The sequence below is a fragment of the Podarcis tiliguerta genome, assembly GCF_965153285.1.
Source record: "Podarcis tiliguerta genome assembly, chromosome: 3".
Lineage (NCBI taxonomy): Eukaryota > Metazoa > Chordata > Lepidosauria > Squamata > Lacertidae > Podarcis > Podarcis tiliguerta.
In genome coordinates this window covers 62,320,427-62,340,023 of record NC_139536.1, presented here as the reverse complement: position 1 = coordinate 62,340,023, position 19,597 = coordinate 62,320,427, and the positions used below count along the sequence as shown (strand labels likewise).

General features: G+C 40.2%; 1 protein-coding gene and 1 long non-coding RNA gene across 23 annotated transcripts in view; one reads left to right on the top strand and one right to left on the bottom strand.

Annotated features, from left to right (window-relative positions):
* The first annotated feature begins 2,627 nt into the window (after positions 1–2,627).
* LOC310675031 lies at positions 2,628–18,493 on the top strand. 3 transcript variants are annotated; one of them, XR_014509857.1, is made up of 5 exons: positions 2,657–2,852; positions 4,527–4,643; positions 10,781–10,954; positions 12,151–12,346; positions 15,414–15,522. It is a non-coding gene; the product is annotated as an uncharacterized lncRNA (long non-coding RNA). The 3 variants fall into 3 exon arrangements; XR_014509856.1 differs by lacking the exon at positions 12,151–12,346 and having other exon boundaries at positions 15,414–18,493; XR_014509858.1 differs by lacking the exons at positions 12,151–12,346; positions 15,414–15,522 and having other exon boundaries at positions 2,628–2,852; positions 10,781–11,768.
* The window catches only part of EPB41L2 (erythrocyte membrane protein band 4.1 like 2), a 77,042-nt gene continuing 62,978 nt past the window's right edge, over positions 5,534–19,597 (bottom strand). For 8 of the 20 annotated variants that reach the window (XM_083434826.1, XM_083434824.1, XM_083434825.1 and 5 more), the window contains 7 exons: positions 16,273–16,326; positions 15,523–16,071; positions 13,497–13,619; positions 13,028–13,120; positions 12,222–12,302; positions 9,144–9,249; positions 5,534–6,716 (listed from right to left, as the gene is read on the bottom strand). In XM_083434826.1, coding sequence (XP_083290952.1) covers positions 9,145–9,249; positions 12,222–12,302; positions 13,028–13,120; positions 13,497–13,619; positions 15,523–16,071; positions 16,273–16,326 — 1,005 coding nt within the window. In that variant the 3' untranslated portion in view covers positions 5,534–6,716; position 9,144. The remainder of the gene's footprint in view (positions 6,717–9,143; positions 9,250–12,221; positions 12,303–13,027; positions 13,121–13,496; positions 13,620–15,522; positions 16,072–16,272; positions 16,327–19,597) is intronic. The other 12 variants (XM_083434815.1, XM_083434829.1, XM_083434816.1 and 9 more) reach the window with 2 other exon arrangements.

The window sequence follows — 19,597 nt, the reverse complement described above, 5'->3', positions numbered from 1 at the left end:
TTCAGTGTATGATTGTTCCACTGGTCCATAGTTGAACCCTGGCTTTTGAGAATGCTGAGTGCTGACTGAACATTATGCAGTGCCAGATGGGGCTCATAATTATAATATTTATATGAGTGCCTGCTGAGAAGATTTATAAAAGCAACTGTACTAAAAGGAATTATTGTGAAAATTAGAATTTTTGAGTGGAGGGGAGGGAATTTTGTCCTTGCTTAGGGAGCCATATTACCTAAGTCCATCCGTGCTTTATGTTCATGTAACTGAAGTTCAGAGGGTTGCATCCAATGTTTGGTGTGTGTTCAGCTCCCCTGGCGCAATAGCACTTCTGTTTCCTCTTCTTTCCCTGCCCATCCTCTAACTGCTCCAAAGGGCCCCTAACCCTCCAGAGCTGATTTTGGAAGCATTCACAGGGCTGGAAGGGGAGAAGTGGTTCTGTTGCGGGTGCAAAGTGCATAGTGACAGCCAAGCTGCAGTGTTGGATACCACCCACAATATCCCAACTTTCTTATTAAAATCTCATAAAAAGGAAGGACAAATGCTTCCCTGCAGTTTGTTAATCTTTCCTGTTCACTGTTGGTATTGTTCCTTGCGCCCATGTTGTCATTTGATGACACTCATTTATTTTCTGGCCTTCTCTCCTCTGCCACCACCATTTTCATGATCCAACACCTTTGCTACATACTTCTGAGCATTGTTCACTCAGTCGAGGATGCAACAACAAAGTTGTTGTTTAGTCGTGTCCAACTCTTCGTGACTCCATGGAACAGAGCATGCCAGGCACTCCTGTCTTCCACTGCCTCCCGCAGTTTGGCCAAACTCATGTTCATAGCTTCAAGAACGCTGTCCAACCATCTCATCCTCTGTCGTCCCCTTCTCCTTGTGCCCTCAATCTTTCCCAACATCAGGGTCTATTCCAGGGAGTCTTCTCTTCTCATGTGTATTGGAGCCTCAGCTTCAGGATCTGTCCTTCCAGTGAGCACCCAGGGCTGATTTCCTTAAGAATGGATACGTTTGATCTTCTTGCAGTCTGTGGGACACTCAAGTCTCCTCCAGCACCATAATTCAAAAGCATCAATTCTTCGGCGATCAGCCTTCTTTATGGTCCAGCTCTCACTTCCATACATCACTACTGGGAAAACCATAGCTTTAACTATACAGACCTTTGTTGGCAAGGTGATGTCTCTGCTTTTTAAGATGCTGTCTAGGTTTGTCATTACTTTTCTCCCAAGAAGCAGGCGTCTTTTAATTTCGTGGCTGCTGTCACCATCTGCAGTGATCATGGAGCCCAAGAAACAACAATAGAAATAACTATTATCCACAAAGTACTTTACGGAGAAATTTAAGAAAGCAGGGTGCTGCTCACTCAGAGAGCGTAAGTTATACATAGATCAGTGTATATATGTGCATATGTTTGTTCAATCCTAGCCCTCTTTATTAATATTCCCTCTGCAGCTTCCAGTGCTACCTTCTGTGTTGTTCCAGGGCTTCCCCAACCTGCCAGAGATTTTTCTTTTTTGGGTGGGTGTGGGTTATTGCTTCTGTCTGCAGGTTTTCACAGCTGGATCAGAGTCATCTGCAGATGGAAGGAGCCCTACTGTTAGCCGGAGGCAAAGTCTAGACAGAGTTGAGTGCGAGGGTAGGAAGAAAGAGACAAATGCAGCAGCAGCAGCAGACAGAGGGATAACAAGATGAACATGAGTAAATACAGTGGTGTATCCTCAGGCTTCATTTAGGTTGCAGGTGAGGCTTGAGTATCACAGAAAGCAGGTTTTGAGAAGTGATTTGAATAAAGGAGGATTCAAGAAAGTGTTCAGGAAAGGGGAATTTGTGTACACCAACATTCATACACATGAGAATTCAGGTCCAGTGCATCAAATCTATCACTTCTAAGTCTTCTATACATTCATTTGTGTGATCAGGAAGGGCATTATTCCTGACATGGCCAGATTGTTTTGTATTCTACAGTCTGAGAATTGGCAAAGAATTGATCTCAGCTTAGTAAGCAGGAGCAGGATTGATGTGATGATTTCTAATAGTTGCTCAGTGGAGAAAATGCACTTTACAAAATATAGACACCAGCTTGCATCATTTCTCATTGGCAAAGAGCCTTTAAATAGGAGACTAGAGGATGGGACACAAGAGATTTTATCCTGGGGTGAGGAACCTGCCAGCCTCCAGTTGCTGCTGGACTCCAACTCCCTAACCATTGGCTGGAGACCAGCACCAGACCTTAAACTCACACCCTTGATAATATTCTAGGGCTGCAAGATCCCCACACTTCGGGAACCGTGGGAGAGACAGACATCAGTACTCTCCCCACTTTCCTGTGCATCATGCAAAGCAAATTTAACACAACGCAAGTGCGGAAGAATAAAACAGAAATGCCTGAAATGCTTTATATATCATCTCTTAGCCTCCTGGCATGCAGGTATTTCAAATAAAGAGTTGACTAGAGAAATTATAAAAGCCCCTCTTATTCTCAGTTTAGCTGCAGTCAAGGCCGTTAAGTGCCATTTCAATCTGCCCTTCTAAACTTTGCAGCCGAGCTAGCTCTGTTAACGTGGTGACCCTCACATTAGAAATCACAGGCTTGTGCAAACAAAGCAAAGTCCAGAAGGAAAAGAAGTTAATGTGGGCCGAGCAAAGGCCATGCAGCAGGAGCAACAAAATACAGAGGAGAACAAGGTACACAGCTACACAAAGACTACTTGCGATGGGTCAGGCTGTGGTGTACACCCTGACAGCTTTTGTCAGGGAGCTGCCTGGATGGCTTCTCTTCATGGGAATTTTCCTGCCAGTGATTCTGCTCCTGCTCCTGCTCATTGCCTACCTGAGGGTTATGCTACGACAGGGTGAGTCAGCCACTACAGGGCTCTGAAAGGTGGGCAGGTAGGCAGAACTAATAATAAAGCAGAACGCTCTCAATTTAACCTATACAGTAATTAGGAGTAGCAGAATAATTCCAGCTCCTTCGAAACAACACCTAATCTCCTGCTGTACTGTAAGAAACTGATATTATCCTCAGCGCACCTCCCCAGGCAAAGGCCAGTAAATATATTTGATGTATGGCGTAGATTGCCAGTATTGAAAGGGTACTGGTGGGTGGGATACAGCACTGCTTCAGAACCAGTCCCCCCCCCAAAAAAAACCCCAAATAGAGCTGAACATCAAGCAGTAAGACAATGGCAAGTAATATCTCTGTGTGCGTGAGAGTGTGTGTGTAAGCAAGGTACAGGATTTCTATGTCTTGGGTCTCCCACGCAGCCTGGCTTGATTTTGTCCAGCTCTATTTCAAGTTTGGCACACAATTTTATTGATGCATTTGAAATGAAATTGCTTTGGGAAAGTCCATAAATCAGCATCGAAAGCTATCCGGCTCTTGCCCAATTTCACTGTTGCATTTAGATATGGCTATTCCTTTCTTTCTTGCATATCACTCCTCAGGAGGCCCTCACAAAGTGATTCCCCGATGGTTATGACAACAATAAGCATCCGGTTTTTTAAGTTACAGAAGAATGTAAAAGGCAACTTGCTTAGAGGAACATGTTACTCTTTCTTGTTCCCTCAGCGCAAGATGGTCCTTCAGAGGGCCTTGGGGGTGGCAGTTGGGGGAGGGCCAATCTGGGAGCTGGATGGTGACAGTTTCTCCTTAGAGCACAGTGATCAAGGTCTTTGTCCTAGGCAGTGAATCCTGTGAGTTTGCAAAGTTGGGATTTATTTATTTATATGCCCTGATTTCTTATCACTTGACGCTTGCTTAGATTGAATTTCATTTGCCATTTTAGTATCTAGTCACCCAGCATGGAAAGATCTCTTACAAGAGCTCCTTACAATTCCCTTTTGTTTCTGCCATTCTGATAAATTGTGTGTCATCAGCAAGCTTGGTTACTTCACTGCTCACCCTTAACTCCAGGCCACTGATGAAGTTAAAAAGCAGCATCTGTTGGTTCAAATGGCATCACTGCCGTTGGCTTACTGCAACACATTATACATAGGGTTGCCTCTGAAGACAGTTCAGAAACTTCAGCTGGTGTAGAATTTGGCAGCCTGGTTGCTCACCAGCCAAGACTGTTTGAGCCATGGGGGCTCAAACCTACCATGGGGGTAGGCAGGACCAATGTGACTGGTCAGTTGGTTAAGTATTTCTATTGTTTTACTCCCCCCCCCCCCAGCTACATCCATGCATATAACACCAATCCTGGCCAAAGTGCATTGGCTGCCAATTAGTTTCCGGGCCCAATTCAAAGTGCTGGTGCTCAGGACCACAGTACCTCAAGAACCAGCGTATTAACTGACCGAGACCCCTGCGGTTATTATCTCAGGCCCTTCTTTGTGTGCCTCCTCCATGAGAACGCCAGAGGGCAGGGTATAAATAAATTTATAATACTATGAAATTTATTTTTCATTTGTGTATAAAAAAAAATGAACACAAGCATGAAGCTTCTACTGCTGAGAGGAAAATTTTATCTTGCCGGTCGCCTTTCAGCAGCTGCTGCAAACTAACACAGTGTGCTTATCCTTTTCAGTGGACCAGGAGCTCTACATAATGCATAATCCCCCTGATGCTGCTGCCATTGAAGCCTATGCCAAATACTACAAACGGGGAAACGATAAAAGGAAACCAAGATCATCCTAAGAAATTGGTAACTTCCAGATACATAGTTTAACATTGGCTATTTACTCCAGAAGTTTAATAGCTGTTTAATGTTATGCAAAAACTGGGGGTAGATGTGCAAGAGAAGTTGAAACAATTTGTTCTTTTAAAAAGGTATAAATGAATGGGCTTGTTATCTAAAAATTGGATTTTAACTTTATATTAGGAATCAAAATAGTTAACAGCAGAAAATGTTTTCAGAAAATGTTTTCATGCAAAAATAATTGTGCACAAAATGGAAAACTGGACTTTTCTTCCATTTCTCTACCGCTTAAAAAAATGTCTCTGCAGTCACAAATGTTGGAAATACAGTGAAATGTTGTTCTTGTACAAGAGAGTATAATACTGCTTGTACCTGATGACATTATTTAGACCTAATGCATTTCTTAGGGCTTGTATAGGGTTTTGTGTTTGTTTTGGAAATTGCAGATTTGCAACACTTTCAACTAAAGCAAAGAGGTTTGGTAGGAACCATGTAAAGACAGTTCTTCTTGCTACTGAGATTTCGTCTATGATGTGATTATGGCATTGCTGCATTGAAGAACACTTGCTAATGGCATTACAGTAGCAAGATTGTTCTACGATTCTCTGTTGGGGACGCTGTAGTAGTGGAGTTTCAGGGAGCAGTTGGGGAGTTGGGCAACGTGACCTCTAGGAGGACATTCAGTTAACAGCATGACTCTTCCCCACTGGGCTGGATAGGCAGGGGGAACAAAACCAGGGTGCCTCTTGCTATAGGAATGTTATTAGGTGACATAAAATCAAGTTTTGTTTTAAAGACATCCCACCCTCCTGAAATGCTTTCAACCATGTTGAGAAAGAGGCTCAAAACTGATTGATTTATTTTTTGAGGTGTCAAAATACAAATGTGCTGAAACATTTAGAGAATAAACAAACTTTATTTTATAACAGTATTACAGAAAGCAAAATATCACTTAATACAACTTCAAGCTGCTATAAATTTAATATGGCATCTTAACTATACACAAGGTGAACAGTGAAGTATGTGGGAAAGAGACAGTTAGCAGGTTTTCATATAGACCTCCTCAGTGACTAGCAGCCTCACTCAGCAGTTGGTTCCCATACTACTTACAATGGGTCCTTGGCTGCCCCCCAGTCCCTCAATGTCCTGAAAACCTGTACAAGTACATCAGGCGAACTACTTAAAGACAACTGCTCAACAGACGTGTCAGTTATAACAGGTAGACAATGAGTTATGTAATGCAAGCATCCTGCACATGTATTCATATAATCAAAGTGTTTGACATTTAACATGTTAAGAGAAAAGCACTAAGGTTTTAAGCTGCCTGGATTATCTTTGCCAGAAGGGAAGAGAGCAAAGTCCTTCCTATCCTGTCTGGAATGTTGCAGACCAAAGTGTCCACGAAGAAATTGAACAATGGCACTGAAGGGCAGAGAAGTTACTAAAACAGTGCTCAGTCAGTAGAAACATCTTTATAACTATCTCTTCTATAGTATACCAGCACCAGTTCCCTTCAGAAAGTGGGAGATCCTCCGAACAGACTATAAGGAGTTTGTACAACATCCATACAAATCTTAATTTATTTTCCCCACCAGGTCATAGGAAAGCTTTGTGTTTTCTTTTAATACAAGATAATGTATTTCTTATATTATTTGATGTTTTATTTACCTGAATAATCTGAAAAAAGCTGTTATCCCATTAAGAGGCTTTATTTGGAAACATTTTGAAAAGATTTAGTGAAAGATTCTTTCCTTCCTGCACTTGCTAAAGTGAAAAGTGCTTACTAAATATTTTTGTTCACTTTCATGCAATCAAGAAATCAGTTATGTAAAATTTCAGGGAAACGTGGAAAAAATAATAAATCTCTAAACCTCATAAAAAGCCAAGAATGTTAAGAAGTGGTTATAAAAATAAAAGACATATATGGTAAAGGACCAGAGAAGATAAGTTTTGGTGTCGGCAGTTTGTTCTGGAAATGTCTGGTCATTGTCACCAGGCTTGGTGAAGTCAGTGAAGTAGCGGTGGGGACACCGACTTGAATGATCAAAGTTCTTCGGTCACAAATCAGTCTTCAGAATTCTAAAGAAAGGCAAGCAGTTTAATGTCATTCTTTACATTTAGTCACAGATTTTGAATACTATTAAAAACACTCTCAACCATATTACAGCTTTCTTCGAGTAATGTTCCTTTTTCAAGTCAGTCACATGCTACATTTTTCTTATTTTAAGTGGCATCAGACCTCCCTCTTCAGAAGAGCAGTTTTCCTTCACTTTTCAAGGAGGTAGCTAAGGAACTCTCTCTCTCTCTATCTCATAATGCAAATAGCTCCTAATGCATCACCATCAGCATTGAAAAGGCCTACAGTCTCAAAGACACAAGAGCTACCCACCCGGGAAGAATGGCAGATGAAGCTGATGGACTATATGGAAATGGCGGAAATGACTGGCAGAATCCGAGACCAGGGAGGAAGATTGGAAAAAATTTAAAGTATATTTACAGAAATATTGCAAAATTAATGAATGTTAGAAGAATATTGGAATGAAGTTACATGGTTTTAGCAGAAGTGTTATTAAGAACTATATAAATATTAACTGTTAATGTGCCAAAGTGGAAAATTTAAAGTTAAATTGTGTTAGGATAAATTATAGAACAAAAATTGAAGAAGAGGGAAAGGATTTGTTGAACCAGAAAATTTGAACTAAAATACAAAAAAGGGAGGTGCGAGGAAGTCGAGGAAATAAGCAAATGAAAGATATAGATATGAAACTTGGATGTGTGTTTAAATGTTCTTTTGTTTTTGTTGTATTGTATCTTTTTATTGTTGATGTATTGTCTGTTGAATCTATGTATTGTTTTTCTTTACCTTTTTTCCTTTTATAATTATAAAACATCTAATAAATATTATTTTAAAAAAAAAAAAAAGGCCTACAGTCTCAGCCATGCCTTTCTGCTTTCCCTTTGTGCTCTTCTTCCGAACAAAACTCCAAACTGGAAGGTCCAAAACATTATACCCTAGATCTGATTCCAGACAGAATCACAAAAGATGCATTTATTTGTGGTAAAGAACATTCAGATAGGGGTTCCAGGTGCTTGGTAGCAGCAGCCACGGCAGTCTTACAATGGCTGTGCTCTTTCCTTTCAGGTCGGGGACAGAGGGTGGCGCTAGGGGAGGAATTGTCGTCGCGGAACCCCTTGGGTCTGTGGAGTGCCACAGGGTACAATCCTCTCCCCGATGCTTTTTAATATCTCTCTGTGCCCGCTTGCCCAACTTGTTCAGAGCTTCGGGCTGGGCTGTCATCAATACGCTGACGACACCCAACTTTATCTGCTGATGGATGGCCATTCTGACTCAGCCCCAGACACACTGACCAGATGTTTGGATGCGGTGGCTGGATGGCTGCATGGGAGCCAGGTGAAGTTAAATCCTTTGAAGACAGAGGTCCTCTGGTTGGGTTGGGACGACATGGGGTTGGAGCGCCAACTCCCATCCCTTGCAGGGGCACAATTAGTACCAGCACCTTCAGTCAAGAGTCTGGCCGTAATCTTCGACGCCTCCCTCTCCATGGAGGCACAGGTCGCAGCTACAGCAAAAGCGGCATTTTTCCATCTCCGCCGTGCCAAGCAGTTGGTCCCTTACCTTTCCTGCCCTGATCTTGCCACTGTGAGCCATGTGATGATTACCTCCAGGCTCAATTATTGTAATTCACTTTATGCAGGCTGGCCCAGAAACTCCAGCGGGTGCAGAATGCCACGGCGAGGCTCCTTGCAGGGTCCTCACCATGGGATCACATTCATCCAGTGCTACACCAGCTGTACTGGCTCCCGGTGGACTATAGGGCCAGGTTTAAGGTGCCGGTTTTAACCTTTAAAGCCCCATACGGCCTAGGACGCTTGTACCTACAGGACCGCCTCTCCTGGTATGTCCTGTGGAGGACCTTACGGTCCACAAATAACACCTTGGCAGTCCCAGGCCTCAAGGAGGTTAGGCTGGCCTCGACCAGGGCAAGGGCCTTTTCGGCCCTGCCCCAGTCTGGTAGAACGCTCTGCCGCAAGGGACCAGGGCCCTGCGGGATTTGACATCTTTCTGCAGGGCCTGAAAGATGGAGCTGTTCCACCAGGTCTTTGGCCCAGATCCAGTCTGGGACCTTTTTTACAAGACCTTGCATGTAAAGGGCCCCTCTAACCCTTCTCACTGGCTCATATGATCAGCACAAATAGCTGGGCCTGGTGAACACTTAATGTTCCCAATCCCATAATTATAGTTTTAATTTGTGGGTTGCCATCTGATTTTATTCAGATTGTAATCTGATTTTAAGCTGTATTTCAACCGATTGTTTGATCTTATGTTATAATGTATTATATCTTTGATGTTAGCCGCCCTGAGCCCAGTCTTGGCCAGGGAGGGCGGGATATAAATAAAATTTATTATTATTATTATTATTATTATTATTATTATTAACCTGGGAGGATAATAGTTTTGTATCAGGTCTTGTCTCAGGCTCTTACCTTATTCTCCTCCTTCCGGAAGATCTGTTTCCTTATGCACCACAACTCTTGTTACAGACATGTCAGGATGCTGTTCTTTGGCTTCTTTAATGGCTTGTGCCAATGCCTACATAAGTATTAAAAAGGACCCATTAAATAAAAATTATGAGGTAGTTTGGCCAGTAATGACTACACTTCCTGGACTGATTTTGTTCAGAAGTGACAACTGAACAGAGGAAGAATGCTGCTCCTCCATTACTGAGACAGCCAAATAAAAAGCCTAGAGAGGCTACTGGGTATTTTAAGTTATGAGCTGTAAACTATGTTTTGGTATCTTACATATTTATCTAAAGCATTTAGATCCTCCTTTTCTGGCAAACCTCACAAAGCAGTTTTTCACCAAAACATTAAGAAAGCACTAATAAAAAAAACTCCAGAAAAGGTAAGAAACAGAAAAACTTTTTAAATCACACCACATCTTTGTATTGATCCACATAGTGAGCTATTTGGATCAATATAATAACTAGACAGGAATGTTTTATTGCTGCAACGACATACAAGCATTAGGACGTAAGAGGAGTCCGTCTAGATCAGACCAAAAGACCATCTATTTCAGTATCCTGTTCTCACAGTAGCTAATCAGATGTCTATGGGAAGCCCATAAGCAGGACATTAGTGCAACAACGTTCTCCACCACAACAACTGGAATACTGCTTCCAATACTAGAGGAGGTATTCAACACCCATCTCACTTAGCTATGTCTTAACTTCGTTAGGTTCATTAATTTCAATGGATCTGTTATGAGTAAAACTTAGCTGAATACAACCCTGGAGAAGGTTCATAATTATCATGGCTAGTAGCCACTGACAAGTCTTCTCTAACCCTCTTTCAAAGCCATCCAAGTTGGTGGCCATCACTACATCCTGTGGTACTAACTGTGACAATTTAACAATGTGTCGTGTGTAGCACTTCCTTCTGTTCATCCCAAATCTCCCAACATTCAGCTTCATTAAATAACCCCAAGTTCTAGTATTATGAGAAAGGAACAGGAACTTATCTCTATTCATCTTTTCTGCCCTATACATAATTTTATCCCCCTCTATCATGTTTTATTTTCAAACCCTTTCCTAATTCCCCTCAACGTGGAATCTGACTTTTCTTCACAGCTGCCACACACTAGGTTGACATTTTCATCAAGCTGTCCACCACAACGCCAAGACCTCTTTCCTGGTGGGCTGCCACTGGTGCAGTCGCAATCAGCGTAAGCGTGGAATTAGGTTTTGTGTGTGTGCAACACTTTACACATGCTTTTACTTTAGCCTTGTGTTGATGCAGTGACAGGAGGCGCATTAGTGGGCACAGGTCATTTGATATTTGCCATATATCTTGCACACTTAATGTTGGAAGATACCAATTCAGGTAAGAAAACCAGCTGCAAGACACTGACCAGTATCAAACCTAATTGCCAAGAACAGTAGTTTATGTATTCACTGGTGACTGAGAACATAAGACCACAGCAACACTAATGTAGGGTGGAGAGGGTGAAATTTGCTGAGGGGAATCAGTGGGCAAAGAGGATGGTGCTTAATGTTTCCCTCATTCATCAATTCTGCTTTCAAATGCCCTAACTGGCTTTTAAAATCCCCTCCTTCCCACAGAAAACCAGCTGGACCCAGAAAAGAAACCCAAACCAAGCGAAAATGACCAAGGATGGAGAAAACAATCAGTGGGCACCAGATTCTCCATCAAGTCTCCTTGACAACTGATTCTCACCCCCACCACTACCACAGTTGCTACAGCAATTGTAGGATTGGGAATATATGTTTCGCGAGGTAATGGATAGTTCTGCCAGGAGGCACCTGTCAGCTTCCTTCCACACCTTGTTGATGTGGGATGTGGAAAGTGTAAGCACTGGGCAATTAGCAACTTTTCCCTAAAGATCTTTTCAAAACACAGTTCAGAGGTAAACAAAATGAGTGGCGATTTTGCCTTGACAGATGCACACTGGAAACTCAAGACATAAACCAAAATAAATAGCGATCAGTTTTTAAATATATAACCTTCAGGGCTTAACAATAAATGGCTAAGTAAATGCATACACTATTTTGTTTTGCCTATACTTTATTTAGTACTTGAGCATGGAAGAGTTATTCTTCAGTATACAGAGAAATAAAATTGAAAACAAGACTGGATAGGCAAGAAAAAAATGGTTTTAAGGAATAATGCTTTCAAGGTTCCTAGATACGGTTTCAGCTTTGACAAATACTTTATTTCTAAGCTGTATTGAACATCATTTAGATTATATAATGAAGAATGACATATCAGGGTTGTTCAAACTGAAGAATTCAGGGGTTCAAATATGAAAAATGAAAGTATTTTATTCTTATCAAGTGTATTTTCCATTTTAAAGGGTTACTACAAATTCTAATTTTACTGAAATAATGCTGGAATTTACATCTGAATACAAGCACATGTTTTACATAAATTAAAAACTCAGACATTTACAAAGCTGAACAAGATCTTGTGTTACAAACAGAAGCATATAATCTATCTCTAAAAAGTTTACTTTAAGGCTTTATAATATTTATCCTAAGTGGAGTATACTGAGATATGAATTTTATTAAAGCAATTCTGTTGTCTGACCTTTCCAGATTCCCCAGCTGTATGTTTTTTATTTTAGCATGTGCTGGGACAGACATCCCTCATGCCTAATGCTAAACAGCTCTGTCATTTAATTTCAGGCTTCAAGGAGAGCTTGAACTTGTCACAAGCCACTTGCTACAGGCGCATCAAAATCTGAAATTAAATTTACTCAGAGTCCTTGGTACATTACAATTAAGAAATGAAAATTAAATCCCTGTTCTTTTAAATTGTGAACCTACCATCAATTAAGAATCAGTGCAGCACCACATAGTAAAAACGGCAGATTATAATTACAGTTATTCAGTGATGGTTAGCGATTTACATCATGAGGTGGTTGAGTTTTTAAAATATTGTTCATGTTCTTAAAATAGAACATTTTTGACAGGGGAAAAACCTCAACTGCCTCATGAGCGGCAAAATATTGGAAAGCAGAATATGATGTGTTCTGTCTCTCACCTGGTCGTGGTCAAGGTCCGCATCGCCAGTGATAACAATCCGCTTTTCAATTCTGGTTTCTGACACACCACCTTTTACTGTCTAAAGATTTCAAGAACAAGAAATGTTTTACTTAATCCTCCAATGTAAGTAGCAGCTTGTAACTGAACACAGGAAAGGCAGAAAACCTTTTTCTAGTTCTTCTAATGTTTACAGTTTAGTAATAATTCTTAAGATAAAAAAACACAGCACATTAAGGCCTTAAGACTTATTTCTATACTTTCATTATTCATATGTGCAACAGGAAAACCACACCTACAGCACAAAACTCAACGTTCTTCTTCACTATCTGGAAATTCCAGTACCACTCAATCAGATGTGGGTCACAATTTAAACTCAGTAAAATACAAATACGATCAACAATACTAGAAGAATATATGAAAGCCCCACCAGCACAAAATAATCAGCAGCATAAATCCATTATGCACTGCAACCTAGAGTAGCATCGAAAGACAAGGGGGGAGAGGGTTAAACAGATGGTACTAAATGGTAACGGTGTCCATGCCTTCATTTAGGATAGTCATAACTGCTCTAAACATACTTAAAATAAATCATCCTAGGTTAAATATAATGAAAGTTCAAGGTTCCAGAAAATAAGAGAGTCACAAAATCTTGAGATCTGAATGTTTCATTAGTACATATATAATGTGCCCAGAAACTTGGAATAATATAACATTTCACAGCCGATTTTGATTAAGAGCAGTCTACTTCTGTCCTGTTTTGTTAAAACAGATGAGAACAGCAAACCTCACTGTTTTTCTTTTTACCTTTGTGATGTGTGTGGTTGTGGTTGTAGAAAGAGATTCTGAAGTGATCGTCTGTGCACTCAACAGCACACCAGCATCACCACTGCCATCAAACTGCACCATCAAGAAGAAAGAGCAATAGTCAATTTTGACAAAACAGGGAAGCCAAACTAGCAGCCTTCTTTTAAACAAAAGTTGCCTGTTTTAGAAATGAAGACGTCAAGTGCAGTAGACAATTCTGGAACACACAATGTACTAAATGTCATTTAACATGATTCAGTCATTATTAACCCCTTCTCAGGCAGGTGAGGTCAAGATGGCATCTCAATGATGTTCTCAGATAAAGAAGTCCATTAGTTCATTGTCCTAGTATAAGCAGTGTATGTATATAGATATTATTTCCACAAGGAGATACGGCAACTTTTCCTCTCCCAACAAGCTTACAATATTGTATCCCAAAAAGGCATTCTAAATTATACAACACCTGTACCTGGGGAGATTCATATGTGATCGTTTTAGTTTCTGTCTGAACAATTGGTACTTCCTTGGTGGATATTTCAGTTCTCTGTGAAGCATCTGAAATGGTCACCATCTCAGTTTTAACCACTGGAGGCTAGTGTTTAGAAAGACACAGAAGAGTATGAATTTTGAAGTACATGGTATACAGCAGTCTATGAACTGGCTTCAGGCAACAAGATCCCAGATTCACTTTTTAAACATTCCTTAGAAGAACTTCTAAACCCAAGTCTGAAAATCATGAACACAAGAAATGTTAACTGTTCTGTCTACTAAATATAAGAAAGCACTTGAAAATCACCATAGTATATTTCCTATGCTAGATAGGAATCTAAATTTAAATCAGTAGCATATATAAAAATGGTTAATAAATTAACATACAATCAGATTGGTAAGATTTAAAGCTTTTAAAATATCAGGGTATACGAGCGATCTATACAGTGGTGAGCCCATGGTCAATCACAGCTTTCCATTGTTTGAACCCATAGCTTACATCTGATTTAAAAGCTGGCTTTTTTAAACTTCATGCACATAATATAAACTCACTGTAGGTGAGCCACAAATGGCCACAGCATTTATGTGTTTCTGTCTTGTACACCATGTTAACAAGATATGTAACTACTTCAGACTTTATGGTTTGAGCAAGTACATCATAAAATTCTTCTGAAACAGCCCTTACGAACAGTTTGAATCATTATTTATTAAGCTTGTCAATATATCTTCAATGATCTCGTTGGTATGACCTACCCTTATAGAGCCAATAGATGTCACCCCAAAACCAACTCCATACACTACTTCCTGAGTGCCACAAACTTGCTACAACTCCTTATATGGCAATGTTTAATAAAATGCATAAATGCATTTTGAGAGAGTTTAAAACTTGACAAATCCTGCCAATGGGGACAAGATTGACCTAGATGGCCCTGACCATCATTACAAATCTTCTGTTTCCATATTTAATAACCTTGGGGGTGGAAATGCCCTCAGCCACTCCAGTATAACTATGGTGCTCCACACACATTTCTCTAGCTGGATGAGGAATTGCACATGCAAGTGGCTCTGGGAATCCTCCTCCAGTCCAGCTGCTATGTGCACCATTCTGGTCTTTTTGAAACACACACACAACGAAGACAGCAGCAGCAGCAGCAGCAGCACAGATCAGCTTTGGGGGGGATGGATGGATGGAGGCGGAATGGGTTTAGTCTTTCCCTCCAGAAATATCAGCTGATTAACAGTTGCTGTGCTCCCAAGTTGCTGTTTGCCAGGACCACACACACACACACACACACACACACATGGATTGGACCCTTTAACCTGTACTTCATTTACCATCTCTCAGGCTCTTCATTATGCTGCATGTTCTTAGAGAAAATAAATTTGATTTAGCATCTACTGAGTAAGTTCACGCCTCTCGAGGACTACAAGTGGCTAGCATAAAATAATAACTGTATCTGCAAAGGACTTTGGTTAAGAGTAGTAAATATGGTATGTGTGTCTCATGGTGATTTATAGAATGCACCAACTGTGCGTTCCTACAAATTCTGGCTATTTGTGTTTTAGTATTTAGATAGGAGGTTTCATAAAATAGGTAGGATTTTTCAATTAAAAAAATACTTGGGTTTTAAGACCATTACATCAAATGCATAAAATGCGTTTTCATCTCATGCCCATCACAATTCCAATTAAAACTTATTGAAGGATAATAAAAATCAAACTAGACAGGACAAGACTCAAAACAAATTAACACATGCAAAACAAACAGAACATGAGAAAGTAAAAAGATGGCATAATCCCAGGCAAGTTCGCTCTTCTGGGTAACCAAACTAGTAAAAAATTCAGAAGCCTTAACCAAAGGCAGAATTTGACTGCACATCCATTTTCCACTTTCCAGATCTGAATCTTTATGAAAACCTGAAGAGGACAGAGAAGAAGAAAGGCAGAGATATTGAACCCTAGGACGATGTGCCTGATAAAGGATCCCTTACTCTTCTACCATTTACCTCGGAGCAACAAATTATTTGCTGTGAAACATCAATGTCACTATGCGATGCCTCTCCATTTACTTTGAGCTGCTCTTCCACCCTCTCTTCTTTCAGGGCTTGCTTATCCAGTTTTGCCGGGTGTCCCTCTCCGGGTGTCTTGGTGGATACTTCATTCGCCTGGACCAATATTTCTGTCACTGGTATGTGCGTAACTGTTACTTGAACTGGACTGGCTTCTTGTGAAATTTCTGCACACACTGTTGCCTGTGCATTGTGTTCTCCCTCCTCTATGATAACTTCATTTTCTTCTATTTCTTCTTTTATGGCACCCTGAGTCATCCGTTGGTGTGGCTGATATTCTCCTACTTCATCTTCACTCTCACTACTGCTGCTACTTGAAGACAGTGATGAAGAATCCTTCTTTGATGGGTGCTCCATCTTCTGAGTTTGCCCACCACCAGAGACAAGTTGTGTTTTGCCTCTGTTGGTATCGGCAGTGACTACTGTCTCTTCTATCCCAACCTCTGCCTGCTTCTTCTCCACTACGTTCAGAGTCTCATGCGAACTCTGCACAAAACAAATGGATGAGGAAAAACAAAAAGTAGAAAACATGAATAAATAAAATAGTGAACATAAAACTATGTGATGGGTGGTTCAGGTCACATGAAGAACAAAGATGACTGTAATGGTTAAATGAAAAAAGGAAGGAAGGAAGAATGAAGATTCTGAAATGTCAAAGCGCAATGGACTATGGCAAAATAGTAGAACCTTAATCGTCCTGCTGGCTCCAATGGAAGGCTCTTCTGTTTGGGGAGTAAATTTCTGTGAAACAAGAAGCAACCAGAAGACAAACATAAATACAAGTTTCAACATCTCTTGACACAAACATCTGATTTTATCATTTCACAAACAGCACAGAGGGACTGATTGCACGCTCACACATGTACAGCACAATTTGTTAAATTAGCACAGATCAAGTGCACAGCAATAAGCACACTGAAAATATGCAATATCTTTTAGTCCAGAGTGCTGTAAAACTTTCTACTTATGAAAGCTCCAAAGTTGGCATTTGGTAAATCTGGATTCTTTAGGGGCTTTTATTTCACTTGATTTATCTGAACAGGATACATCTCTATTTGAAACTTGCACTCTCTTGGCTTGGGACAGGTTAAACTCTGAAATAAATATTCTACTTTAATAACTATCATCATCATCATCATTATATTTGTAAAACAATGTTATGAAGTGCCAAACAAGGCTAACATTAACTGGCCAGCTATGTTCATGTACATGCAGGTTTTTCTAACAAACCTAATGTATATCAGCGAATACTGACACCCTTGAAAGGGCTGCTACAAGTTCTGCCAGATGTTCCTATTTCACAGATATTAAATATCTGAACTCGTATACATTTCCTTGTTTTAGACCCTTGATTAGCTGGGCACCTTTGAGGATATATGAAATTTGCCTGTACATATGTAATATCTCAAATGGAGAAGTGTGTTTGGCATATAAGCATGTAAGGAACAGCATTTTAAAAGCCTATACTTTCATATGATCCTCAAGGAAATAGTACTATGCCACTTGTTATGACCTAGAGTCAGGACAAACTGACGTATGTAGATCTTAAAAGCTAAGAGATGACACACATACACATACACACAAGGGACAGTACAAAAAAGTAAAAGGAAAAATGTAACAGTACCATTACTATAATAATTAATCCTATGACAGCAGCTGTGATTTAATTTTGGTTTCAAATTAAAGTTTAAGACTAGATTTATCTTTGGCTGCCAGATAATTTCAAATATAAATGGAACAGAAAAACAATATATAGTACTATTTCTTTTGAAGATCTATGTCTACAAAACATTTAGAATGGGCAAGATAAGCTTTTAGCTTGCGCTTGCCTTTCATTTTTTCATTCAAAATAATTTTACTTCTAACTTTTAAAAAAGCGCAATGGTGCAATATGTAACTGTCCGTTCCCACTTCCTGCATGGAGTTGGCACTTCTACATGCAAGTCACTGGTAAAACCAATTCATGCAGGCGTTTTGCATACACACCAGCCATTTCAAATAGCTTTATTTTAGGCTCTGCATTTTTCTCTATCCTAATTTCATCTTACAATCTTTTAATCACTGGGACACAATTTCATCTGACATGAAACCCCACTGTCTTCATATATAGTTTTATGGTGGAAAAAGTAAATGTGGAAAAGCACCTCAGGCAGCTGAGAGAAGGGCGAGGCAGAAAGCTTTTCAGAAGGTACATTATCTTTCACAACAGTGCCCTCTGCTGTCCACAAGGTAGCTGAAGTGAAGGCAGATTTCATGCTAGTGGAAAAACCCTCTTTACTAAATAAAATTGATGCTATCTCCTCTTCTAGGCTCTAGACAAGTTAGAAAATGGAAAGTAACGAATTAAACAGCAGAAGACAAAACAGCAGTGACCTACAAAATAAAGGAAAGCATCAGGCAAGAAAAGGAAAAGGACAGGAAAGGAAAAAAAGCACACAAACACAAGAAAGAGTACATTCAAATGTGTTTCCCTACAAGGTATAGCTCTATTTTCATAATATTCTTTTTTTAACCCATTACGGATAGGATTTGAAGATGATCAAGGGGTTTCCCTGGCTTCCCACGCCCCCCCCCCCCCATACTGCAGATCATGGCATCTTCCTAAATCCATTCCTGTAGGGCAACAGACCCTCTCAAAATCTGTGTGTTGAAGCAGGTGGGGTGGCTAGAGTAGGATAAGAAATTCGAGGATTTCAGCAGAGCTGCCTTGGATAATTGGAAGGGCTTTCTGGCTCACGTAAGACATCTCTGGATCTAACCCATCCATCGAGAAAATTGTGCAACTCTGTTCTCACAATCTTGCTCCTTCCTGAAACGTCCATTATTAAGTTGAAACCTACATGTACCCTCATGTGCAAACTTATTATGTATCGTGGCCATTAAAACTAGCTTATATTTCAAACTTTTATTTTCAGGCTTTTGTGCAATCCATTTTTTTCTTCATTAATATTCCATTTTCCCTAGGACATTAATTATGAAAGGAAGGTTAGGCAAGATAGCACATTTAAAGCTGAACTATAAAATGTGTGCAATAAACCCAAATTATAACCCAAATGTGGGCTAAATGATTTTGTGAGCTTACTTGGAGGAATTGTTGATTGTCAAAGCACATGGCTGTGAAGGCAAACACTCATTTTATAATATAAATTTATGCTGAAGTGCAATTTGGCGCACAGGAATGTTGAAAAGAGAAGTGCCCTCCACTTTTCAGTATCAATTGCTGCCTATAAAGCTACTTTTGTAGAAAACTCCCACCCACCCCAATCTATGTACATGAAGAGTTTCATACAGTCCAAAAGTCAGTAACAGTTGATCCCACAAGGCACCATGATTTTCTTTTCTGGCTGTTAAAATCCAGCACCTTCCACTGAGTAATATTCACAATAGTTACTGATAATGGCTTGTATTTAAAGCAGTGCTAGTGAAGTTCTGCTGGTGCCATGGCACCTCTGTTTCCTTCCCTCGCATGCTCACAAAATCTTCTCTATAGGGTCCCTCTGCCCTCCAGAGCTGATTCTGAGGACCCATGGGGGGCTGCAGGGGTGAGAATGGGAAAGTTCCATTCCACTAGTGCAAGTCTCTTGGATAGCGGCCAATATTTCCCCAGCCTAAATGTTTCATTTGTGTCCTACTACTCTGCCCCTGCAGCAGTGAAGAACTTAAGGAAACAATTTATTAGTACTACTATTATGCCAAAACATAGCACTATTCTTAAATAGGCTGCTAGCTCTAACATGTTCAGAATGCGTACAAAAAATAGATGGGGAAAAGAAGGAAAAAAGCAAGACAGTGATGCATGCTTAAACCTGTAGCATAGTCCTGAATCTGAAGGAACTAATACAACCTTTCAAGAAATGACTAATTTCACTGATAAAATTTAAGCTCTCTAGTACACAGGTATTATATAAATTGGCAAGGGCACTGCAACTATAATAACACTACTGTTATTCTCACTAATTTGAAGTGGATTATCAATTTCTTGCTCAGCTTGGCAAGTATTTTGCTTATACAG